This window comes from Schistocerca cancellata, chromosome 7 (genome assembly GCF_023864275.1).
Source record: "Schistocerca cancellata isolate TAMUIC-IGC-003103 chromosome 7, iqSchCanc2.1, whole genome shotgun sequence".
Taxonomy (NCBI): Eukaryota; Metazoa; Arthropoda; class Insecta; order Orthoptera; family Acrididae; genus Schistocerca; species Schistocerca cancellata.
Genome location: NC_064632.1, coordinates 186,063,686 through 186,091,026, shown reverse-complemented (window position 1 = coordinate 186,091,026; position 27,341 = coordinate 186,063,686). Strand labels below are relative to the sequence as shown.

The 27,341-nt window shown below is 38.5% G+C and overlaps 1 protein-coding gene across 1 annotated transcript in view; it reads left to right on the top strand.

Moving 5' to 3' along the window:
• Positions 1-27,341, top strand: part of LOC126091962 (death domain-associated protein 6-like) — a 167,349-nt gene that overhangs the window by 121,976 nt on the left and 18,032 nt on the right. Inside the window, exon 7 of the mRNA XM_049907311.1 lies at positions 2,344-2,506. Coding sequence (XP_049763268.1) covers positions 2,344-2,506 — 163 coding nt within the window. The remainder of the gene's footprint in view (positions 1-2,343; positions 2,507-27,341) is intronic.

The following is a 27,341-nucleotide window of genomic DNA, read 5'->3' as shown; positions in this document are numbered from 1 at the left end:
CTCAAGTGTTTACTGATTCGAAACTGTTGTATTTCTACACTGACTTCATGGAGTCTCAAACTTGTTACTAGTTAATTCACTTTGTGAACTCAGTCAGTTGTGGACATATAGGAATGTGTGTTTGTTTCCTTGCGGTTTAGTGTACCCACCAGAGCAAGTGACAATAAATAGGCGACCTATGCCATGCAGGATAGAAAAGTCCACACCCTAATCTGGAAAAAAAAAGAAAGAAAACCATAACGCCACCTCTTCTGTACTTCACTATTGGCACTACACACGATGGGTGTGGCTTATGAGAAGCTGCATGACCTTTCTACTCACACTTTTTAACTCCCTGTGCACAGTCACAGCACTAGCTGGATTGCTGGTAGCATTTGAAACTCAAAAGTGATATCTTCTACTGATGAAATGTCTTACAACCATTTTCCGCAACACTAGAGGGTCATGTCTTTCAGTACATGAGGTTTGTCTGATCTTGGTTTAGTTGTGGTTGTTCCTCCATGTTACCACTGCACAATTGCATCAGCAACAGTTGATCTGGGCAGCTTTCGAAGTGTTGTAATGTCACTATTGGAGTTGTTACTCAAGTGACATTCGATGCCTAGTCCAGGTTCAAAGTTGTGGAGCTCTCCTGACCAACCTGTTCCGCTGTTACTACTCATCTTTCAACAACACAGTACTTCCTGCCTTCTCTTATTCTGGTGAATGCGCCCCTTGTGACATCTAGTGGTCAATTTTGCATTACATACTTTTGATCAGATAGTGTATCTATGACACTCTCCTGCTCAGTGAGCATCCCAGACAGAGAAAGAGTAGTAACAAATGGATGAGGCAGTATGTTTGTAAATGACCTTTTCATATATTTTCTAACAAAGAGACCACCCAGCAATTGTATTTTTGTATTTTTTTTTAAATTTATGGTACGTAAAGTTCAAAACTCAAACATCAGTTACACAAAGCTGTTCAATGCAGCTCTGAAAAATTCTTTGTAAAATCTGCCAAACTTCACGAACTATAATTCTCTAAAATGAAAGTGATTTTCATGGTGGGTACAGTGGCTCACTGGGCTGTTTCAGAGAATTGTAATCAGGTAATCTCACTATGGACTCCACCCTCCCCCCGAATACTTACATCATTTAATATAAAATTCATCAAATTTTCTAATTAACACATATCTAATCACTATTCTTATGAAAAATGCAAGTCTTTTTGTTTCTATCATATATCAAATGAAAAGTTTCAGTTTTCATTGCAAATATAAGTTCTTAATTATTGATGTAATATAAAATATTTTATTTATTCTCATATCAGAAATATACATCCAGTTATGACTGTATTACTTTTGTCCAGAACTCATCCACTTCCAGTGCATTTTCTGTTCCTCGATGAAGTTTCATCTTTTGGGCAGGCAGTTAGACATAGCTAGCATTGAAGCATGTGATGAACAGTTTGGTCTTCTCCACAGTCACAATGAATATCATCTTGATCAGTGTAGCCCCATCTTTCAAATTCACTTTGATCTGCCAACTCTAGATCTCAATCTATTCAGGAACTTCTAAGTCATTCATTTTTCATCATAGTCAGAAGGTAAAGTTTCAGAAACTCTTTTCTACTCAGAAGGAAGGTAGGTCATAGCCCTTGATAGTTGCAGCCTACTTTTTTCAGCCATGGTTCTAAGTGCCGTCGATGTTCTAAGGAAACTCCTCCTTGACTTCAGTCATTGCAGATGCAGTTCGTGCACATACAGAGGCTGGATTCTTTTTTGCTCCACTGTCTTTCTTTCCTCATTTGCAGCTATTTCTCTTTGAACAGCAGTTGGTGCTATTCTTGTGAGGTGGTGAAGCCATTTGACTGGACTATATTTAAAGTAACCTGTTATGATTCAGCAAGCATCATGGAGAGCTATGTCCACCTGTTTGCCATGTGTTGAATTATACCAAACAGGTCATGCATACTCTGCTGCAGAAAAGCATAGTACCATTGCAGAAATTTGTGTAGAATGAGGCTGGCTAGCCCACTGTAATATGGACAGTTTCCATAGAAGATTGTTACTAGTGGAGGCTTTTGACATGGCGTTGCATGAATGCTTCTTGAAAGTAAGGGATCTATCAAGTGTCATTCCTAGATATTTTGCGGTATCATATTGTTTCAGTTTGACACCTGACCAAACTGTCTTTAATTTGCAAATAGCTTCCCTGGTTCTCCTTATTGTAATTCACGCTATAAAAATGAATGCACATACAACACTTTTAATTATTAAATATATATAAATTAAAAGTTCACAATTTGTCCTGCACTTTTTTTCTGTTTAGGTAATTGTTATATATTTGCTTTTCTTTACAGGTTATTGACAAATTTGCTGATCAAACAAAAGACATGGCACCAGAAGAGGTTGCTGATGATGAAATAGCAAGCAAATCAGAGGATGATGAAGAGGATGGTAGTGAAAAAGAGACTGTTGATGGAAGTGAAGCAGAAGATGACTTTGTTGATAAGATTTTGGCAGGTTAGTGTGTGCCAGACAATGTTATGAAGTGTTATCACGCATGTTGGAAATGAAACCTATATACTGGAATAAATTAGTCAAAGAGATAATTAATATCAAATAGGAAACACTTTCTAACATTCTGCAAAATGGTATGTATTTGGACATGAAGTAGTTTACAGCTTCTTGAGCCACTATTAGGTGAAAACATATGTTGCAACACAGATCAAATATCTGCTTGTGTCTGTATATGTGTGGATGGATATGTGTGTGTGTGCGAGTGTATACCCGTCCTTTTTTCCCCCTAAGGTAAGTCTTTCCGCTCCCGGGACTGGAATGACTCCTTACCCTCTCCCTTAAAACCCACATCCTTTCGTCTTTCCCTCTCCTTCCCTCTTTCCTGATGAGGCAACAGTTTGTTGTGAAAGCTTGAATTTTGTGTGTATGTTTGTGTTCGTTTGTGTGTCTGTCGACCTGCCAGCACTTTCATTTGGTAAGTCACATCATCTTTGTTTTTAGGTATATTTTTCCTTCGTGGAATGTTTCCTTCTATTATAACCATTTGTTTCTAAGCTGTACTGACCTACTATGATTCTAGAGACATGTACCCAAATTCCTGGAATGTTTGTTTTGAGGCCGTCTTGATAAGAACCCCAAAAATTAGAAGAGTACTCTGTCACATTAACATTTTATACATGGTCTTCTTAACAGATGGAATACATTTATGCTGTCATCCTTGCTAGTACTGATTTCACTTGTTCATTCTATTTCATATTTCTTCATAGTAGAAGCGGTGATAAAAAATTTCCATCTGAGAGCATTGCTGCAGCATATATGCAACATAGTGCAACTCCAATGTGGGTATATAAGGACCAACATTTTGGCAAGTGAATACTGTGGGAATCGCGTCTTTCCAATGTGCGTGTGGTAAATGCAGAAACTTGAACTATGGTGACATCATTACCAGATGTTCCAAACAGGACCAACATGCTGTTATTGTTTTTCTGGCTGGTGAAGGACAAACACCAGCAGGTATCCATCGGAGAATGAAGAACATGAAGGAGCAGCATGTATGTCAAAAACCACCATTGTGGAATGGGTGCTGCTGCTTCATGATAACATGTGTCCATACATCAAAAATCTCGTAATGCAGAAGTTATGTCAATTCAAGTGAGAGATACTTGTGCACATCCCCTGCAGTCCTCATTTCTCCCCATTTGATTATCATGCCTTTGGGCCCTAAAATGGGTCTTGAAAGGTCAATGATTCCTGTGGAACGGCGATGTGCAGCGAGCAGTTACATACTTCTTCATGCAGCAGGATGCAGTGTTTTACCAAAAGGGTACCTTCAACTTGGTGTGTCAAAGGAACGATTGCCTTAGTGGTCAAAGGAATTTTGGCTGATGGGCAAATTGGTTAGGACTGTATGGCCTTTGAATGGAACTTTTTGATTGCCCCTTATATTACGTCTTAGATACCGGGACAATGTTCTAATGCAAGGCATTCAATTCTGCGCATTAAAGGGTACAAAACCAGTGATGAATTTAAAGCACGAGGAGGCAGAATCTTGATAAAAATTAAAACTGAAAAACAAAAGAAAAAAAAGCATTTTAGAGTTTCTTCAGCAACATAGTTCAGTTCTTGTGTTGCATGATATTACAAGCCTTGGAGAGAGACAAATCAGCAAGTTAACATACTCTGCTTATTTTCCATATGGAATTGTATTCTTGGGTAACTCATCTTTAAGAAAGAAAGTAATGGAAAAAATTGTTGCTATTCAGTCCAACATTTTAGAGCCAAATCTAGTATCCACATCTGCATAGATACAGCTCTAGCCATCGGCACATGGTGGAGGGTACCCTGTATCACTGTTGGTTATTTCCTTTCTTGTTCCACTCACAGATAGTGAGGGAGGGAAAAAGTCTATCTATATACCCCCGTTTGAGCTTAATTTCTCATATCTTATCTTCATGGGCGTTACGCGAATGTATGTTAGTGGCAGTAGAATCATTAAGCAGTCAGCTTCAATGCTGGTTCTCTAAATTTTCTCAATACTGTTGCTCAAAAAGAACATCACTTCCCCTGCAGCGATTCCCGTTTGAGTTCCTGAAGAATTTCCATAACACTTACGTGTTGTTCAAGTTTAACAGTAACAAATCCAGCAGCCCGCCTCTGAATTGCTTCGATGTCTTGCTTTAATCCAACCTGGTATGGATCCCAAACACTTGAGCAGTTATCAAGAGCAGGTAGCATCAGTGTTCATATTTAGTTTCCATTGCAGTTTCGTAAATTCTCCCAATAAACTGAAGTCGAGCATTTGCCTTCCATACTAGTCTTCACATGCTCATTCCATTTCGTATTGCTTATTTATACAAAGTGACTGTGTGACACAGAACAGTACATTTGTTGTATCTGAACATTATGGGTTTGTTTTTCCTACTCATCCATATTAACTTACATTTTTCTACATTTACAGCTAGCTGCCATTCATCACACCAACTAGAAATTTTGTCTCAGTCATCTTGTATTCTCCTACAAGTCACTCAATTTCAACACCTTACTGTACACCACAGTGCCATCAGCAAACAACCTCAGATAGCTGCCCACCCTGTCTGCCAAATCATTTATGTATAGCCAAATCATTTATGTATATAGACGACAAAAGCAGTCCTATCACACTTCCCTGGGGCACTACTGATGATACCCTTGTCTCTGACAAACATTTGCATCGAGGACAACATACTGGGTTCTATAACTTAAAAAGTCTTTGAGCCACTCACATATCTGTGAACCTATTCCATATGCTCACACCTTTGTTAAAAGCGTGCAGTGGGGCGGCAAGTCACATGCTTTTGGAAATATAGAAATATGGGATCTGCCTGTTGTGAGAAAAGGGCAAGCTGAGTTTCACACAAGCAGTGCTTTCTAAAACTATGCTGATTTGTAGACATAAGCTCCTCAGTTTCAAGAAAATTTATTATATTCAAACTAAGAATATGTTCACTTACTGTGCAACAAACTGAAGTTTGGGATATTAGTCTGTAATTATGTGGGTCCGTTTGTGAACCCTTCTTAGGAACAGGAGCCACCTGCGCTTTTTTTGAGTCACTTTGGACTTTGCGTTGGGAAAGAGATTCGCAATAAATGCAAGCTAGGTGAGTGGCCAGTGCTGTAGGGTATTCTTTGTCAAACCAAACTGGGATTCCATCCGGATCTACTGACTTATTTGTTTTCGAATCTTTCAATCATTTCTCTGTGCCAGGGATACCTATTACTGTGTCATCCATGCAGAAGTCTGTCTGGTGTTCAAATAATGGTCTGTTTGTACGATTCTCCTGTGTAAACGATTTCTTGAATGCAAAGTTAAAACTTTGGCTTTCGTTTTGCTATCTTCAACTGCCACACCAGACTGGTCAACGAGCAATTGGATGGAAGTCTTAGGTGCGCTTAGCGACTTGACATAGGACCAGAAGTTTCTCAGGTTCTCTGCTAGATCTTTTGCTAAGGTATGACAGTGGTAATTGTTGTATGCTTCACACTTAGATCTTTTCGCAGATGCACCAGTCTCTACTAAACGACTCTTATCATCATTTGTGCATTCTCTGTTGAAATGAGAGTGCAACAGCCTCTGCTTCCTCAGCATCTTCTGAATTTTGTTATTAAAACATGTTGAGTGTTTACTGATGTTAATCCACTTACCAGGCACATGACTTTCCATACCATGATTTACAGTCTGCTTAAACTTTGCCAATAATTCCTCTATATGATGTCAGTTCACTGTCTCAGTGATATACTAACATCTGCTAATGTGCTCTTTCTACCAAAGACACTGTACTAGCCTTGTTGACTGATTTATTAACTTCCGTAACCATAGTTGCTACAAAGACATCATGCTCACTAATACCCATTTGTATACTGGTGTCGATAAGGTTCGGCCTATTGCTTGTAGCTACAAGGTCTCAGATATTTCCATTGCAAGTGGGCTGCCGAACTAGCTGCTCAAGATGGTTTTTAGAAAATGTGTTCAAAAGTACTCTGGACGATGGTCTGTCTGCACCCTCTGCAATGAATCCATAGACACCCAGTCTATACTTGGTATGTTAAAGTAACCTCCAACTGATTTTGCAAGATCTGGGTATTTACACACTGCTGGCCATAGACTTTCTTTGAATGACTCTAAAACTGTCACAGCAGAATGGTGTGCCTGGTAAAAACATCCAATAAGTAACTTGTTTTCACCTACACCTGTTATACGTGACCAGATAACTTCACTGCCACACTCAATAGAGACAATATTTTTATCAACTGCAGTGAACACTCTCCCCTCCTGTGGCCTCTAATCTGTCTTTCCAATATACATTCCATCACATTAAATCAGTTTGGATTCCAGGAAGCCAACAAATCTGTCAAAAAATTTCCTTATCTATGTATACAGGATTTTTTATGATGTTTTGATTGTGTAAACCACTCCCTAATGCTCTATAAAGTACTAACATACAAAATTAACATTGTTGTCTTTGATGATTTTTGTTTCATGGGTATTAGGCCATGGTCTGTGGCATAGTTCTCTTCTAAAATGTTCTTCTTCCAATGCTGGAGACATCATCAGAGGCTATAATGACTCATGAAGCTTTTACAATCAATCTCAAACAATTGAACCATGGCCTCAAGCTCACAAATCCAAGGAAGCATATACTGGCTGTGGAAGTCTACATTATATGATTAGCAGTAGTGTTTTGAAGTAGTTCAGATTGTATTTAACATACAAAAGCAAAATGTGGTTGCAGCGTTATGCACAGGAAATTTATTCTTGGACAGAAAAAAATATGTTGCAGGGAGTCCTACGACGTTCCATTTTAGACCCAATCCTGTTTTTATTTTTAATAGGTGATACACCTTGAAATATGGTATTACGGCTGAGACACAAAGTTGAAATATGCTCACTATTTTTATTTGCTTAAATTTGGCATATTTCGTGACAGTACCTTTTCCGTTAGATGTTTACAAGGCGATATTGGTCTTGGCTTCAGTTGTCTAGTGGAAGTATGATTCCACAATGCATCTTTGTCGGCTGCAGAAATGACCTGGTTCAATGCGTTTGCCTCATTTTTGGTGCTTCAAATACCATTTCTTCGAATGTAGTTTCTTCTTAAAGTTTATATAAAAAAAGTGATAACATAATTCATTCTTTCTGTTCACTAACAAATTGTTTATGACGGCGACCTGCACATTGTTCTACCGTCAACACACACCAAGAGTTAACTGCCGACTGAGTACAGTCAAAGACGACTCCAGCATCAAAGCCATTTTACAAAACACACAAGCTTCCACTTGTAATCAGTCTCTTTGCTATTCTTCGACACATTTACTAATAGTAATCAGTATGCTTTCACTCTCAAAAATATAAGTAAATTAGCATATAATAAGGCAAATTATAATAAAAATTCTGACAAAAATATAAGAAAACATTCACAATTTGGTATCGACAAATCCGGTAAAAAATAACACATCTCCCAGATCCATTACAACTGCTCCCCAGGGCTTTTGTTGTTATGAACATATACAACAAAATACCGACCACTCTCAGTAATGGATCTGTATTACACAATTAGTACATTAATGATGCAGTCTGATAACCTCTTCCAAATTTGGACTCTTTGAATCTGTGGACTTGTTACTGGCTGTTGGTTGCAATGATCCTTCCCCATCAATCTCATACACAAAAAATTCAAGTAAAGAAATTATTTGACATGACAAATATATATGGTATAAAACATACATGAGAAATATTCTAACATACAGCATACAGATTGAAAATAATAGAAAGGTAAAACTCATTTCCTAGAATAAGATTTAAGTTTTTTTATATTAATGTTAATTTCATTATGCTTACATATTGTACAGTAAAAATGATACTGGACATATATAGTGTAGTGTTTTTTTAAAATATATTTGTCTTTTATATATATCTAAAAAGAAAGATGATGAGACTTACCAAACAAAAACGCTGGCAGGTCGATAGACACACAAAAAAACACAAACATACACACAAAATTCTAGCTTTCGCAACCAACGGTTGCCTCGTCAGGAAAGAGGGAAGGAGAGGGAAAGACAAAAGGATTTGGGTTTTAAGGGAGAGGGTAAGGAGTCATTCCAATCCCGGGAGCGGAAAGACTTACCTTAGGGGGAAAAAAGGACAGGTATACACTCGCACACACACACATATCCATCCGCATATACACATCCGCTTGTGTCTGTGTATATGCGGATGGATATGTGTGTGTGTGCGAGTGTATACCTGTCCTTTTTTCCCCCTAAGGTAAGTCTTTCCGCTCCCGGGATTGGAATGACTCCTTACCCTCTCCCTTAAAACCCAAATCCTTTTGTCTTTCCCTCTCCTTCCCTCTTTCCTGACGAGGCAACCGTTGGTTGCGAAAGCTAGAATTTTGTGTGTATGTTTGTGTTTTTTTGTGTGTCTATCGACCTGCCAGCGCTTTTGTTTGGTAAGTCTCATCATCTTTCTTTTTAGATATATATTTCCCACGTGGAATGTTTCCCTCTATTATATTCATGTCTTTTATACATATATTTTTTTACTTCTGATTTTTTAATTTTATTTTTTTACTCATGTTTTTTTTCTTTTGTATATATTTTTTGCTTATAATTTTCTTTAAAAATTTTTTTTGCTAATGTGTTTTTTTTTTGTGCTTATGATTTTCTTCTTTTAGTACAGCTAAAGATACATCAGTATTATCTAAATTTGTTTGCAACTATTTATGTACACTTGCCTCTCTACTACAATATTACTACAAGTCACATTCTTGTGAAGAGTACTTTCGCTCCCCACAACATCAGTATAAACAACAATAAATTGCTCATATATCATGAGGCTTTATCTAAAATTGGTTTTGAAACTTATACCTTTGCATGCATGTCCTGACATGCATGCCTTCACCCACAGGGAAGACTTAGCTTCCAAAAATTAGAAAAATTAAGAAATGCTCACTAGGGAGACTTTTTTTTGTTGTAAAAAAAGTAAAAATAAATCTCTCTCTCATTTTTTTTTGTTACAACAGTGTTTTTTCATCAGTTTCAATTAACATGTGACTTCAAATTATTAATTTATACAATCAAATATACATACTTGGTTGTACAGGTAGTTTTGTTCTAACAAGCATATTCCAGTGGAGTACTTTTGTTTTAGATGATAATAGGTTATTTAAATTTTTAAATTATGATTTCTGTTTATATAGTTTCAAAGAGACAACATTCCTGAGACCAAATAATTTCTTTGACTTAGGATACACCAAACGATAAGCATTAGGGTGTGGATTTTCTATGACTTCAAAAGGCCCAATATAGATATCAAAGAATTTTTTAATTTCTGAAGTTAACATTTTTGATTTTTCATGAGATTTGACCAGAACAAGATCCCCAACTTTGAAAGTGGTTAATTTTACCCTATTGTTATGTCTTTTATTCCTCTTTTCCCCTTGTTTCCTCATAGTTTCCCTGACAATATCTTCTCTCTCTTGCATAGTTAAAGGTGTACATTTAGGAAATTCAATAAGTTCTGATATAAGATTTGGAGGTCTAATATTAAACATAATGTCATACGGTGAAAATCCTGTGGAACTATGTTGTAGGCTATTCATAATATCTTCAAAATTTCGAATGTGCTCAAACCAGGTTGGATGTTTATGGCTACAATAGGTTCTACAGAGTCTCCCAATTTCCCTCATATATCTTTCTGCAGGATTGGTGGACAGAGAATAAACAGATATAAGTATATGCTTCAATTTTGATCTTTCAATAAACTTTTTCCAAATTTTAAAGGTGAACTGTGAACCATTATCTGATAATATAGCTTTTGGTTTACCCACCTGTGCGAAATACTCTCTTTCAATTTTTATTGTAATTTCATAGCTAGTAGCTTTTTTCACTGGATATAGTTTAATTAATTTTGAAAATACATCTACCATAACAAATATGTAACAGTGACCACCTTTACTATTTGGTAACATTCCATATAAGTCCACTGCGATAAGATCTAAAGGTTTTTCCGGAATAATGTTTTGCATCTCTCCACCAAATCTTTGATTGCTCACTTTAACTCTCTGACATTTGTCACAGGTTGCCAATTCTTTTCTTACCTTCTTTCCAATATTGTAAAAATAAACATTTTCTTGTATCTTTTGAATGCACTTCTGTATCCCACAATGACCAAAACTTTCATGTATGTAAATGATCAGCTTATCAGCATCTGCCTCTGGCCAACACAGTTTCCAATTATCAGAATCTACATCTGTTCTCCGAAATAAAATCCCCTTATGTAATTTGTCAAATTTATCAAGTTTCTCATACCCCTTCTTGCCTAAACATTCTTTGATTAATTTCCAACTCTGATCCAAATTTTGATTTTTTCTAATTTTTTTACACATAGCTCTAATTGTTTTCTCATTTTTCACCCTTTTCAAGTATCTAATTTTAAATTGCTTTTCCTCCTCTTGTTCAAAAATGACCTTTTCTTGCCCAATTGGTAACCTTGAAAGTGAATCAGCTACTACATTCTCAGAACCTTTTATGTGTTTGATTTCAAAGTCAAACTGTTGCAGAAATATTGCCCATCTGGTCAATCTACTGTGGTATAATTTGCTCTCTTGTAAGTAACTCAAAGCTTTGTGATCCGAAAATACTATGGTTTTATGTCCAATAAGGCAAATTCTAAATTTTGTAAAAGCCCAATGAATTGCCAAAAGTTCCTTCTCTGTGACTGTATAATTTTTCTCATGCTTGAGCAACATTCTGCTTCCAAATGCTATGGTACAATGTATCTTAACTCCATTCTCTACTCTTTCTTGAAATAACTCTGTTCCAAGCCCATAATTACTGCTATCAGTGTTCAAACAAAATGGTAAATTAAAATCAGGTCTGTGTAATAAGTGTTGCTTCCTCAACTCTTGTTTAATTTTATCAAACTCTTCCTGACAACTTTTATCCCAAACCCAAACAGTGTTTTTCTTAAGTAACTGACTTAAACATGGTGCATTGAGACTCTGATCACTTATATGTTTTCGGTAATAACCGCATTACCCAAAGAACGACTTTAATTGTTTTTTAGTCTTAGGAATAGGAATTTCTGAAATAGCTTTAATTTTTTCTGGATCTGCCAAAATTCCCTTGTCTGTGACAACATGACCCAAAAATTTTAATTCAGAAACTGCAAATTTACATTTCTCTAATTTCAATGTCATCCCCCCTTTTCTAAGTTTTTCACAAACTGACTTCAAAATCGAAAAATGTTCCTCCCAATTTTGCCCTGTAACCAAAATGTCATCTACATAAATTATCAGTTTAGACACAAGTTCTTGCCCCAGTACATGTTCCAAAGCTCTTATAAATTCGGAAACAGAAGAATTTAACCCAAATGGCACAACACAATATTGGTAACTCTTACCATTGTACAAGAAGGCAGTATATTTCCTAGAATTAACCGAAAGTGGTACCTGATGAAAACCCGAAGTTAGATCCAAACTTGACATATATTTTATATCTGTAAACTTATAGAGTAACTCATCAATATTTTCGGGATGGTCTGTCTGTCTGAACAAAATTTTGTTTAAGTGTCTAGAGTCCAAAACCAACCTTACTCCACCATCTTTTTTCGAAACTACTACTAGAGGATTATTATATGCACTGATACTCCTTTCTATTATACACTCCTGGAAATTGAAATAAGAACACCGTGAATTCATTGTCCCAGGAAGGGGAAACTTTATTGACACATTCCTGGGGTCAGATACATCACATGATCACACTGACAGAACCACAGGCACATAGACACAGGCAACAGAGCATGCACAATGTCGGCACTAGTACAGAGTATATCCACCTTTCGCAGCAATGCAGGCTGCTATTCTCCCATGGAGACGATCGTAGAGATGCTGGATGTAGTCCTGTGGAACGACTTGCCATGCCATTTCCACCTGGCGCCTCAGTTGGACCAGCGTTCGTACTGGACGTGCAGATCGCGTGAGACAACGCTTCATCCAGTCCCAAACATGCTCAATGGGGGACAGATCCGGAGATCTTGCTGGCCAGGGTAGTTGACGTACACCTTCTAGAGCACGTTGGGTGGCACGGGATACATGCGGACGTGCATTGTCCTGTTGGAACAGCAAGTTCCCTTGCCTGTCTAGGAATGGTAGAACGATGGGTTCGATGACGGTTTGGATGTACCGTGCACTATTCAGTGTCCCCTCGACGATCACCAGTGGTGTACGGCCAGTGTAGGAGATCGCTCCCCACACCATGATGCCGGGTGTTGGCCCTGTGTGCCTCGGTCGTATGCAGTCCTGATTGTGGCGCTCACCTGCACGGCGCCAAACACGCATACGACCATCATTGGCACCAAGGCAGAAGCGACTCTCATCGCTGAAGACGACACGTCTCCATTCGTCCCTCCATTCACGCCTGTCGCGACACCACTGGAGGCGGGCTGCACGATGTTGGGGCGTGAGCGGAAGACGGCCTAACGGTGTGCGGGACCGTAGCCCAGCTTCATGGAGACGGTTGCGAATGGTCCTCGCCGATACCCCAGGAGCAACAGTGTCCCTAATTTGCTGGGAAGTGGCGGTGCGGTCCCCTACGGCACTGCGTAGGATCCTACGGTCTTGGCCTGCATCCGTGCATCGCTGCGGTCCGGTCCCAGGTCGACCGGCACGTGCACCTTCCGCCGACCACTGGCGACAACATCGATGTACTGTGGAGACCTCACGCTCCACGTGTTGAGCAATTCGGCGGTACGTCCACCCGGCCTCCCGCATGCCCACTATACGCCCTCGCTCAAAGTCCGTCAACTGCACATACGGTTCACGTCCACGCTGTCGCGGCATGCTACCAGTGTTAAAGACTGCGATGGAGCTCCGTATGCCACGGCAAACTGGCTGACACTGACGGCGGTGGTGCACAAATGCTGCGCAGCTAGCGCCATTCGACGGCCAACACCGCGGTTCCCGGTGTGTCCGCTGTGCCGTGCGTGTGATCATTGCTTGTACAGCCCTCTCGCAGTGTCCGGAGCAAGTATGGTGGGTCTGACACACCGGTGTCAATTTGTTCTTTTTTCCATTTCCAGGAGTGTATTACATCCTTCCATCTTTTTCAGCTCTTTCTCAACAGCAGGTCTTTTTGATATTGCAATACTGTATGGTTTTATGAAAAATGGTTCATGAGGTTTTACCTGAAGCTCACACTGATAACCCTTTACCCTACCAGGTATGTCACTGAAAACATCACTGTATTCCCACAGCAGATTTTCTAACTGTTGTTTTTGCTCCCCAGATAAATTTTATGTTTCTGAAATTTTCAAATTTACTAAATTCCCAAATTCAACTTCATCAGTATCAAATCTATGAGTTTCAATATTCTCCAATCTATTTTCTTTTAGTAAATTGATACTGTTAAAATTTCCATTACTCTGATCACCAAGTGTGTTCACAAAATTTGTCTGAATGTATTCCCTTTCACTAGTTTCTATCAAAAGTTTTCTTCCAACCCAATCAAATGCTGTATTTACTTTTACTATCCAATTCATACCCAAAAGAAAATCCTCATTAAATTCCTGAATTACGAAACATCCATGTGTGAACAACTTGCCTTCAATTAAAAATGTCACTAAAGCCTGGCTTTTTACCAAGTTACTGCTCTTCCCAGTAGCACCTTCTATCTTTACCTTAACAACTGGCATTTCAACATAATCTTTCCCCGCTTTCAATTTCTTGCTTAACCTTTCAGATATTCCCGAGACCTCACTTCCTGTATCAATTAAACATTTACCAATCCATGACCAAATTTGAACTTTTATATAAGGACTGCAAAATTGATCACTTTTCTCAGAACCTGTATCCTCATGTAATAAATCACTTTCAATTTCCCCAAACCTATACTTATCAGAATCATATGGTATATCATTACATGTATTATTTGTCACAGTTATAAAATTTGCACAAGATACAAAATTGTCATTAGTAGTCTCTATTATCTCAAATAGCCAAGAATTTTCATCCAAATCACATTGTATACTATTGAAGTACTTATCCTTCAGCTTTTCAAAAATAAAATATCTCATATTTTTCCACCACTCAGGACATACAGTTTCACATACGTTAATAAGCATCTTTCTAAAGTTCTTGTCAAAAGAAATAGTTTCACTGTTCAGCCATAGATTCATAAGAAATGTGTGTGTGTCATTAGTATCTGTAAAAGTTTCACTTAGGCTAGAAGTTATACATGTGTCATCATTATTTGTGTAGTCAGATTCTTTACCAACAACATCAAAATTCACACTTTCACATACACCCAGCTTGTGAGCCTTATTCATCCTGGTAACATCCCTGGGAATTTCTATAACATTTTCACTATTTAATCCATATTCAACCATGTGTATACCCAACTCCCTATTTAAACTAATGAAACACCTTCCCTCATCATCATCATCAATACCATTACCATCATTGTCAACTTTATCATCATCATCATTATCATTATACATATTCAGGTCGTACACATTCAAGTTATCACCTAAAATATTATTTCCCCTTTCTAAAGTTACCAGATCCCATTCACCAATATTTTCATTCTCACAGCATGCATTCTCTCTTTCATTCACACACGTCTCTGAACTACTACAAATTACATCATCTGACAAAGTGTTGTTCTTTACTGCCCAAGTGTAAAACTCTGTCAAATTAAATGAATCACAATTACTTTTATCTACTGTATGTTCTTGTGTACTGAAAATTTTATCTTTGTCAATATCATCATTATTTTCCTCTTGAAATTTCTTCAATAATAACAACTAATGACCTCACGTGATAGCTTAGGTTTGGAACTGTCATGTTTGGGTTTATGATAGTCACATCCATTGGTCCTTTCATCGTGCTCACCTTCTGCCTCAACCTTGCGGACCTTCAAGGGGGCGTCTCTCGTTTTTTATTTCCTGAATTACAACTTGTTCCTGCTTGAACTGCTGATTGTGGTTCTGCCAATGTCTCTGATCAACATTTCTGTTCCCATTCCTATGCCAGACATTACCTGATTGTTGGTAGTTTCTATTGTACTGATCTCTAGCAAAATTTCTGTGATTTTGATCCCTAAAGTGTTCTCTATTTTGTTGATTATTTCCGCGAAAATGTTGTTCTTGTTTTGGATGAAAATTATTGTCCTTCTTTTGAAAATTGTTATATCCCCCTGAATTTTGACTGACCATGATAATTGTTTTGTTCCCTTTTTTGAAAGTTATCATTTCCCCAATTTTGACCATTACCTTTCTGAGTAAGCCCACTGTGTGTTCTTGTTGTTACCCTATCGAACTTTTCAATATAATTGAGAAACTGCTCTACATTACTATCAGGACAATGAACTAAACTCAACTGCATTGCTGATGGCAATCTTCTCTTTAAGGTATCAATTTTGATCAAGTCATCCAAACATTTTGTTAAATGAATAAGTTTTTGAAGTTCAGTTTTGCAAAATTGTTTCATGATCCCATCTGATTCTCTATAGTTTCTCCCATTCAAAAATTCACTTTTGATTCTAGTTTGTTTAAGATCATCCCAAAAATTTTCCAGAAATTTTGATTCAAATTCTGAAAAGGTCATCCCCAAAGTTACAGTCTGGTTTGCCCAAGTCAAAACTTCCCCTTCCAAGAATTTTTTCACAAATTTAATTTTCATATCATCTGGTGAGTGAGGTAAAAAACAATCCTTACAATATTGTATAAAATCAACGGGATGTAAGGGTCCATCTAGCGAAAAGTGCTTCACTGGAATATTAGATACAAGATTGCATGTGCTGACATTGTGATTTTTGCTTTGAAATTCAATGTCAAAACTTTCAAGTTTTTCGCTAAGTTCTTTGACATATTTTTTGTTTTCTAAATCATTGCATTCTACTTTTTTTTCTTGAGTAACCAAACGATTGTCAGTTTCTTGTTGTACATTTTTTACTAAAACTTTTGTGTTCTCATCCAAATTTTTAATTTCCCCTTTTATCTCATTAAAATCAATTAAATTTCTTTCCCTATCTGCCAGTAACTCATTTTTTACAGTATTAATTTCATCGCTCAATTTAGCATCAATTTCATTTACTTTTGCTTCCACAGATTCAATTTTTTCCTCAACACTGCCAACTCTGTTTGAAAGATCACCCACTTGGGTATTGACTGCTTGGACTTGCAACAAAATGTTATCAATTTTTTCATCCCAGTAAGTCTTATTGTCGTCAACTGATTGTTTAATTTCTTTCGTGAAATTTACAAGAAAACTTTTTAAATCAAACTGATCCGTTCTTTCTGTTTCATTTGACCTGTCTTGATTTTCGAAGTCTATTAAATTACTATTTTCTACTTTAGGCACAATACTCTCGAAAATCTCATAAGTCATTGTGAAGAAAAAAAATTTATACACAACAATACAAAACAAGATAAAAAGATTGTTTTAACAAAATACAAGGGTTTCGTGACTTATCTGGAACACTCTTCTACTGTTGCAAATCCACATTTTCCATCCATGTGATTGTTGACCAAAATTCTTGAAATTACTTCTTCTGCCGTGAGCTACATTTCTTGCTGAAACATTTCTTCTCCAAAACTTTTACTTCTTGATGAACACAAATACTGTAACACACATTCTGAAAAAACTGGTATTAACACACAAAAATTTTCTTCCTCGTAGCACTGTCGAAGATCACGTGAACACAATATCCCGGCTGAGCCCCCAGTTGAAATATGGTATCCCGGCTGAGACACAAAGTTGAAACCATCATCATCATCTTGGACAGTTTCCAACCACTGGCTGGGTCTGTCGGGAACACAAGCCTCTCCATCGTGTTCTGTCTTTCCACCATTCCCCCTCTTCCACCTTCATCCAGTTCTCTCCTCTTCTCATCACACATTCCTTCACTCCCTTCACCCATCTATCCCTTGGTCTTCCTCTGGGCCTCTTCCCCTCCAGTTGCAGATCAAACATCCTCTTTGGAATTCTTCCCTCATCCATTCTCTTCATGTGTCCATACCACTGCAGTCTTGATTTTTCTATCCTGTCCTGTACTGGTTCCTCCTTTAGTCTTTCCCTCACATACACATTTCGCAATCTGTCTCATCTTGTTACACCCAACCTGCTCCTCTGGAACTTCATTTCACTAGCCTGTATTCTACTTTTGTCGCTTTTGTGCATTACCCATGTCTCACTTCCGTATGCCAATATGGGGACAAAGTAGGTTCGGTTATATAATTCCCTTGGATTTCTGTGGCACCTCCTTTCTCCAAATAAGCCCCCTAATGCATTTGTAGAACTGCCCTGCTTTTCTGCACCTTTCATTTATTTCCATTGCGTTTCCCCCCTTACTTTCAATCACGCTTCCCAGGTACTTGAAGTACTCTACCACTTGTAGTTTTTCCCCTCCACAAGTTATATCCACATTTGGCCTATTCTTCTTCCTTGTTGTGACGATTATTTCACTTTTCTTAGCAGAGAAATGCGTTCCATATTGTGCTGCCGTTGCCTCCCATGCATCTAACTGCTCTTGCACCTCCTTCTCGCAATTTACCCATAACATCAGGTCATCGGCAAAAAGCACTGCTTTCATTTTATCATCTCCAATTGCATCTGATACTTGCTGTAGGATTTCATCCATAACAATAATAAACAATAAAGGCGGAAGTGCACTTCCCTGTCGCAGCCCATTTTCCAGCTTGAACCATGCAGTACGTTCCCTCCCCACTTTCACACAACTCTCACTTCCCTCATACATTTTTCTGACTTTTCGTGTTATCTCTTCATCTATCCCTTTTGCGTTCAGCACAACCCAGAGCTTGTCTCTACAGATACTGTCATACGCCTTCTCAATATCCAAAAAGGCCATGATTAAGTCCTTCCTGTACTCATAGTGCCTCTCCTGCAGTTGCCTTACCGCAAATACGAGGTCCGTTGTTGATCTTCCCAGTCTGAAACCGTATTGCTCCTCTTGCAGTCTACTTTCAACACTGCTTCTTATTCTCTTCTCCAGGATCTTTTCATAGATTTTTCCACAGTGGCATAGCAGGATGATTCCTCTGTAGTTCTCACATCTCCTTTTATCCTCTTTCTTGAAGATTGGGACTATAATTCCTTTCTTCCAATCCTCAGGAATTCTATTCTCCTTCCACACCACCCTCAGCACTCTGTATAGCCACTGGGTTCCTACTTCTTCTGCTGCTCGTATCATATCCACTGTTACTTCGTCCCAACCTGGTGCCTTGAAAGTTGAAAGTTGAAATATGCTCACTATTTTTATTTACTTAAATTTGGCATATTTCGTGACAGTACCTTTTCCGTTAGATGTTTACAAGGCGATATTGGTCTTGGCTTCAGTTGGCTAGTGGAAGTATGATTCCACAATGCATCTTTGTCGGCTGCAGAAATGACCTGGTTCAATGTGTTTGCCTCATTTTTGGTGCTTCAAATACCATTTCTTCGAATGTAGTTTCTTCTTAAAGTTTATATAAAAAAAGTGATAACATAATTCATTCTTTCTGTTCACTAACAAATTGTTTATGACGGCGACCTGCACATTGTTCTACCGTCAACACACGCCAAGAGTTAACTGCCGACTGAGTACAGTCAAAGACGACTCCAGCGTCAAAGACATTTTACACAACACACAAGCTTCCACTTGTAATCAGTCTCTTTGCTATTCTTCGACACATTTACTAATAGTAATCAGTATGCTTTCACTCTCAAAAATATAAGTAAATTAGCATATAATAAGGCAAATTATAATAAAAAAATTCTGACAAAAATATAAGAAAACATTCACAATTTGGTATCGACAAATCCGGTAAAAAATAACACATCTCCCAGATCCATTACAACCTCTGTATATAATCCCTATTCAGTTTTGTTTTCAAATGACACATTTAAACTCATTGAAGTGAAACCACTAAGCAAGTTCTCCAAGGGTCAGTGACACACTAAACTGCTTAGAATATTACAGGTAGTGTGATCTAAATGGTTGAAAATTAAACATGACAAAGACTTGACTAAAACAATATAAAACTAAACAAAAAAATCAAATAATTTTCAAATTACCTGTAGAAATCAGAGACTTGGGAGGAAAATTCTGTCAAATTCCTGGGGATATTTGTGAAAAAAAAAAATACCATGGTCTTCTCACATAAACTACTTGACAGATAAAACAGTTTTGCATTCACAATGAAATTTATTATGCTATAAACAAAGAAAATTCTATGTTGCTATTTCACAGATCAATATGCTATTTCCGGACTTCTCAGTACATGGATGTGAAAATTTATAATAAATTAAAAGTGAAAGACTTTCACTGTATGAAACTAGGTGTGCTGAAAAGAAAGTTACCTGATATAATTGATGCAGAAATATTATTAGTTATTCACAGAATTTTTAAATAATGATAAAGCTGTGTTCGTTAAGTAATGTAATAAAGTTGTGTTGACGGTTGTAAATTCTGATTAATTTAGGTTTTTCCAACACTTTCTATGTCTCTGTTATATTACATACACTGATGTGTGTTCTGTACACTAAATCAATTATTATGAGTAATAAAATTGTGATTTTGATTGCTCAAAAGAGTGCAATAAGAATAACAGGTAGTGCTCTTCCCAGCCATCTTTTAACCAGCTGTTCAAAGAGTTACGTATATTAATTACAGCATCACAGTAAATATTTTTTTCTCATGGAAAATATTCACTAGAGTACAGAAAGTATATTGTCTTGTAATTACAATACTGGAAGGAAAACAAATGTACATCATTATTACTCATTAAATTGGCTTTAACTCAGAAGAGATGAATAATGCTGCTTCTAAAATCTTTGATCACATACCCAGTGATATTAACTGCCTGACAGATAACAAATTGGAAAGGAAGCTGAAAAAGCTCTTTCTGGGCAGTTCCTGAGAAGAATCTTTATTTAGAAACTTGTTGCTTATTTAATCCAAAAGTGTTACATACCTTCCAGTGTTATTAAAGTAAACATTGTTTTCTACATTGTACGGAAAGACAGATTGCTACTTACCGTAAAGAAGACATGTGAAGTTGCACATAGGCACAATTAAAAGACACTTGCATAAAGTTTTCAGTCACAATATTTGTCACCAAAAGAGAAACACACATGATTCATACACACAAGCAAGCATACCTCATGCTCGCCTGACTACCAACTCCAGCACCTTGCACCGGCATTGCGGTGTGAGATGCTAGAGTTGGTGGTCATGTGTGCATGAGGTGTGCTTGCTTGTGTGTATGAATGGTGTGTGTTTGTCTCTTGCTGACAAGCTGTTTCTGAAAGCTTTATGTAAGAGTCTTTTAATTGTACCTGTCTGCAACCTAAGGCATGTTCTATACACTAAGTAGCAATCTATCTTTTCCTACATTGCTGATATTCCTACCTGGAATTTTCATGTTTAAATATTGTTTTCTGTTATGCATTTCCACACAAAAGTTCTGTGACAATACTTGTATGTATACCAGGATCAGAATAATAAAGTGATTGGGAGTTGAGCATGGGAAGAGGTGAATTTTTTTTTGCTCTTAATATTATCCACTCATGCGTAATAGCTATGGCAGCAACAGTTATGTGATGACATTCTGAATACGTTCACACACTCTCCTGTAATGTGCTTCGTAGGATTGTAACATCTTTATCATTTTTCTGCCCACTTTTACTGCGGCTTTAGAGATTTGTTTCATAAAATAAACTTGGCACACAGAGAAACAAACCACACAGTAAAATAAAACCACAGAGGTAATGTTTCCATCCACAAGAAGCATCTGCAGCTGCTAGTGGTAACTGTTATGTGAGGTAGGAGATTGATATAATGCTGCAAAGAACTGAAGAGGTGACCACACTAATTCTCGGATTGGTTACTCTGCTGCTGTCCCGTAAACAATTAACTATCAATCAGTTTGTTATCCTGCTCTGATCTAGGTATAGACAACAGAACCATCAGCAAACAATCTGTGTGTGCTGGAGACCCTGGTTGATGTATTGTTTCTATATATAACTTTTCCATTACACTTCCTTGAAACTCTTTGAGCATATACAAGAGACCATCCATCCCATCCCACTTCCCCCTCCTTCCTCCCCTTTCCTCCTCTCTGTGACAGGCACCAGTTTTGTAGCTGTATCCCAAATTTTGCGAAGGTAATTTAAGACATGTGTCCCAGATTTAACAGTTATGAAACAGTTTATCTCGAATTAGGTATTTATTTTGTCTGTATCAATATGTTTTACTATCATCATCTTAGAAGGTACTAATAAAATATAAATTAATGTATTTTTGTGACAAGTAATATTTTCCATTTATTACATTTAATTGAGATCTCTTGTTTTTTTTATATTAAATCTTTTTAATGTGTCCCAAATTTGGTCTGTTGCAAATTTAGGTTTAGAAAATTGCTCACTTCACCTGTGAAACACTTTGGAAATTTAGTAAGATAAAACCTGCCTCTCTGCTCATCTGCACTTACTATTTGCAAGGTGCTGTATATGAAAAAGATGGGCTATTTTTATCTTATTTAAGATTATACAAATTGTACTAGTTTGTTAAATGTAGTCTCTTTTCCTCCAAAAATGTAGTTTTATTTGAATTTGAATTGCATCAAGGATAACCACTTCGAGGCATATTAATCCTTACAGTGTATTTAGAGACCTTTTCTTTATTTTATTGGGTTTACATTGTTTAAAGTTGTTCAAAAACAGAAATATAAATGGTGTATGTGATATATGTTTCAATACTTCCATTCAAACTAGTTTTGCAATATGGATATAAGCTGTTTAACTCCTTAAATGGATATTTTGACTCTGATTTTGCATAAAATCAATTTTTTAAATGTGGCAGTCAATTCTTACCTAATTCTTGAGATTAATCAAATTTGCAGCAACTGAATTAACAATCCTTTACTTTCATTCATATATAAGTGAGAGAGAGTAGTTGTTTTGAAACTATTTCAAAATATAATTTGTGCGATATCAAATACTGTTTTAATTTAACAACATCATGAAAAGGAAAGTTGCTACTTACCATATAACGGAGATGATGAGTCATCTAGAGGCACAAAAAGAACTGTCACAAATAAAGCTTTTGGCCATTAAGGGCTTAGTCAGAAATAGGTGAGACAGACACACACACACACACACACACACACACACACACACACACACACACAAAACTCTCAGGCAACTGAAACCACAATGCGAGCAGCAGCGCCAGTGCGTGATGGGAGTGGTGACTGGGTAGGGGTAAGGAGGAGGCTGGGGTAGGGATGGTGATGGATAGTAGGGTAGGGGTGATGGACAGTGAAGTGCTGCAGGTTAGACGGAGGGCAGGGAAGAGGTAGGGAGAGGGGGCGGAGTAGCAGAAAAGGAGAGAAGTAAAAATACAGGGTGCGATAGTGGAATGAGGGCTGTGTAGTGCTGGAATGGGAACGGAAGGGGCTGGATGGGTGAGGACAGTGACTAACAAAGGTTGAGGCCAGAAAGGTTACAGAACGTAGGGTGTGTTGGAGGGAAAGTTCCCACCTGTGAAATTCAGAAAAGCTGGTGTTCGTGGAAAGGATCCATATGGCACAGGCTATGAAGGAATCACTGAAATGAAGGATGTCATGTTTGGCAGCATGCTCAGCAACAAGGTGGTGTTTCTTGGCCATAGTTTGTCAGTGACAATTAATGCAGACAGACAGTTTGTTGGTTGTCGTGTCCACATAGAATGCAACACAGTGGTTGCAGCTTAGCTTGTAGATCACATGACTGGTTTCACAGGTAGCCCTGCCTTTGATGGATAGGTGATGTAATTTTTTGCATTTTTTTCCACCATCATGGATCCTTGCTTCTTTCAGCTGCATCAATACAGAAAAGTTTCCTTATCCCTAGCCAGAACTCAGTCCCACATACAGTTCCTGTGTTGTTGCTTGGCTCATGAAAACCCCCCAAATGGTCTTACATCAAATTACCCATCTCTGGCTGCCACCCCTCCTTCCACAATGGCCTCCACCTGTTCAGATTCCGCCAATCCTAGGTCCTCACCGAGATAGTCCTACAAAACTGTGCCCTAACCTCCTTGCAGTACCTTGCCTCCCTCCAAAAAATTGCAGTTTATTATGTAACAGTGCTGATACATTTATTATATTATGATTTATTTTGCATTAAATGTGTTTTTTAGTCCATGGCATCAATATACCAGTCACATAACTCAAATTTTATTACCCTAACAGGAACTCTGAAGCTGTTTTTCAGTAACTGTTCTCAAGCACTACCTGTGGACACTTTGTTCTGTAAGATCACTTAAAGTGCTTAGAAGTTATTAATTTTTAAAAGTAATAGATAGATTCATAACTTTCATTGTCAGTGTCTATTACAGCTCAGGGTTCCATCTGTAAAATTCTCCTGCTATGCAATCCCAAATTCCTGGAACCCATAACCCATAACAAACATGCCATCCAGAAAATAGAGCAGCATGCACACTGCCACCTCAAAAAGGGCTCCATCCTGCTCACATCCTACTCCTGCCTCGGGAGTACCAATGTCTACCACCTCTACAGCCACCTCCAAACCTCCCCCACATCCCCTCATAACTGAAAACCCTGTCTTGCAGACCTACTACACTTAACCCCACCCTCCAAAACTCCCTCCCACCATCACACAGAATCCAGAACTTAAACAGACCTGTAACACAATCATGAACTTTTCCTCAAAAGCCTTAGCTCCACAGAAATATTAGTCCTTTCCAAAGGCCTCACCTTTTGCCCCACTCCCAAATTCAATCATGCAGGACTTGTTAAAGACCTTAACTCCTTCTCCCAGTCCCTACAGTGGAAACACTTTTTCACCATCAACTGTACCAATCAGACTCAACCAGAGATCAATGTTGGACCCTGCCTTACTCAATTCACTCCTCCATCCACCCGTGATCCACCCCGACTGCCCCAAATCACCCCTTGTTAACTTTCCAGAATTTTTTAACCTCAAACATTGCCTCGCCATCACTCCCCAAATCCCTCAACATGCAAAGTAACCTTACATCCTCAGAAAGAACCACAGTCCACCATCTAAAACCTGATCCTGATCTCTTATAATCCTACCTGCAGATAAAGGCTGCATTACTGTTGTTTTAAACCACAAGGATTACCTGAGAGGACGACTCCGTCAGCTGTCAGATACTTCCATCTACAAAACTTGCCACAGTGACCCCAATCCAGAAATCCAGCAGGATTTCCAGTCATTCTTCAAATCCTTAGGCCCATCCCAGAACCTCTCCCCAGAGTCCATATCTCTGCACACCCCTACCTCTCCCTGCATTCCTACCTTCTACATGCTTCCTAAAGTCCATAAACCCAACCACCCAGGATGCTCCATTGTGACTGGTTACTGTGTCCCCACTAAGAGAATCTCTGCTCTTGTAGCTACCCTCCTACATAAAAGATGTCAACCATTTCATTCACCGACTCTCCACAGTTCCTGTCCCTTTATCACATGGTGCCTTGCTCATCACTGTTGATGCCATGTCCATTTACACTAACATCCCTAATGCATGTGGCCTTACTGCTATTGAATACTGATGGATGGATTCCAAACCAACAACCTCCTTTCTAGCCGCCATGACCAACTATACCCTCACCCACAATTACTTCTCCTTTAAAGTTATTACCTACAAATAAATCGGGGTACAGCTATGGGCACCTGCATGGCACCATCCTGAGGCAATCTATTCATGGGCCACCTAGAGTCCTAAACACCCAGAATCTTAATCCCTCACCTGATTCAGATTTATTGATGACTTCTTTGCGACCTGGATTGAGAGTGGGGACGCCTATCCACATTCCTCCACAACCTCAACAAATTCTTCCCCATTTGCTTCACCTGGTCTTATTCAACCCAACAAGCCGCCTTCCTAAATGTTGACCACCTCAAAGACGGCTACATCAGTACCTCTGTCCACATCAAACCTACTAACCACCAGCAATACCTCCACTTCGACAACTGCCACCCGTTCCATGATAAGAAGTCCCTTTCATGCATCCTAGCCACTCGTGGGTGTCGTGTGTGCAGTGTTGAGCTGTCACTCTTGAAATGTACTGAAGGTCTCACTGAAGCCTTCACGGTCCATAATTATCCTTCCAACCTTGTATAAAAGCAAATCTCTCGTCCCTTATCTTTCCAGTCTCTCACCACCTTCCAAAGTCACACCATCCGTCCACAGAGGAGCATTCTCCTCATATCTCAGTACTACCCAAGACTGGAATAACTGAATTACATTCTCCGCCAGGGTTTCGACTACCTCTCGCCGTACCCTGAAATGGGAAATGTCCTGCTCACTATCCTTCCCACTCCTCCCACAGCAATATTCTGCTGTCCACCGAACCTACACAGGCCAAGAAACATCACCTTGTTGCTGAGCATGCTGCCAAACATGACATCCTTCATTTCAGTGATTGCTTCATAGCTTGTTCCGCATGGATCCTTCCCACCAACACCAGCTTTCCTGAACTGCGCAGGTGGGAACTTTCCCTCCAATACATCCTACGTTCCTGTAAACCTCCTGGCCTCAAACTTAGTTAGTCACTGTCCTCACCCACCCCGCCCCTCGCCTGTTCCCATTCCAGCATTACACAGCCCTCATTCCACCATCACACAGCCCTCATTCCACCATCACACCCAGTCTTTTTACTTCTCTCCTTTTCCACTCCCCCTCCCCCCCCCCCCTCCCCACCTGCCCCCTGCACCACTTCACTGTCTGCCATCCCTACCTACTATCCTTCCCCCTCCCTGCCTCAGCCTCCTCCTTACCCCCACCCAGTTGCCACTCCCATAATCCACTGGTGCTGCTGCTCGCATTGTGGTTTCAGTTGCCTGAGAGTGCAATTGTGTGTGTGTGTGTGTGTGTGTGTGTGTGTGTGTGAGAATGACTGTCGTCTGTTTTTGATGAAGGCCTTACTAGTTGAAAGCTTTATTTGTGACAGTTTTTTTGTTGTACCTCTCTGCAACTCTGCATCTCCATTATGCAGTGAGTAGCAACTTTCCTTTTCATAATATTGTTACATTCTATCCTGGATTTTCCATTGTTTGATTACGGTTTTAATTTAATGATGCAACTTTGAAGTTGAAATGTAATCTTTTTCTTTTCTTGTTTCTCCGTGTATTTATAAAATTAAACAAAGACAAGACGTAAATTGGTAAGCGTGTTATCAAACAATTTAAATTTTTGGCAACTGCAGTAAGAAGCCTTCCACTCTTACAAGTGCATGGCAATTAATTAATCTTCATTGTCGACAGATATAGCGAAAAGCCACAAACTAGCCAATTTTGTGCATTGAATATGGATATAAATAATGACAAATCATTAAAATATGATTTGTTTTAATGTTATATAAAAACAGAAATAATATTTACTGACTGAACATTCAAGACATTCTCCAGCTTCACCTAAAGAGATAGGAAGTCATGTTTGCGAAGGAAACATGGGTGTACCTAACTGCTAGTTGTATGGGTGATTATGCTAAACACGGTAGTCTTATGTTTGTTATGATAGTACAAAAAAAGGCCAATGGAAACATTGTTATGGGAGATCTGCTTTCAGTGTGAAAGTTTTGTATACTGTGTGCTCCACAGCTTGTCAATATTTGTAAAAAGACACTGTTCATCATGAGTTGCATGTGGTCCGGCGGTTACAGATTTTTACATGCCGCTCGGGATGTACAGCACGATGTCTTTTAACGGAGATGAGTCCCTACTGTTGTTAATCCATAGTGAACTTTCCATTTTTTGAAAGTTATGAAACTGATACC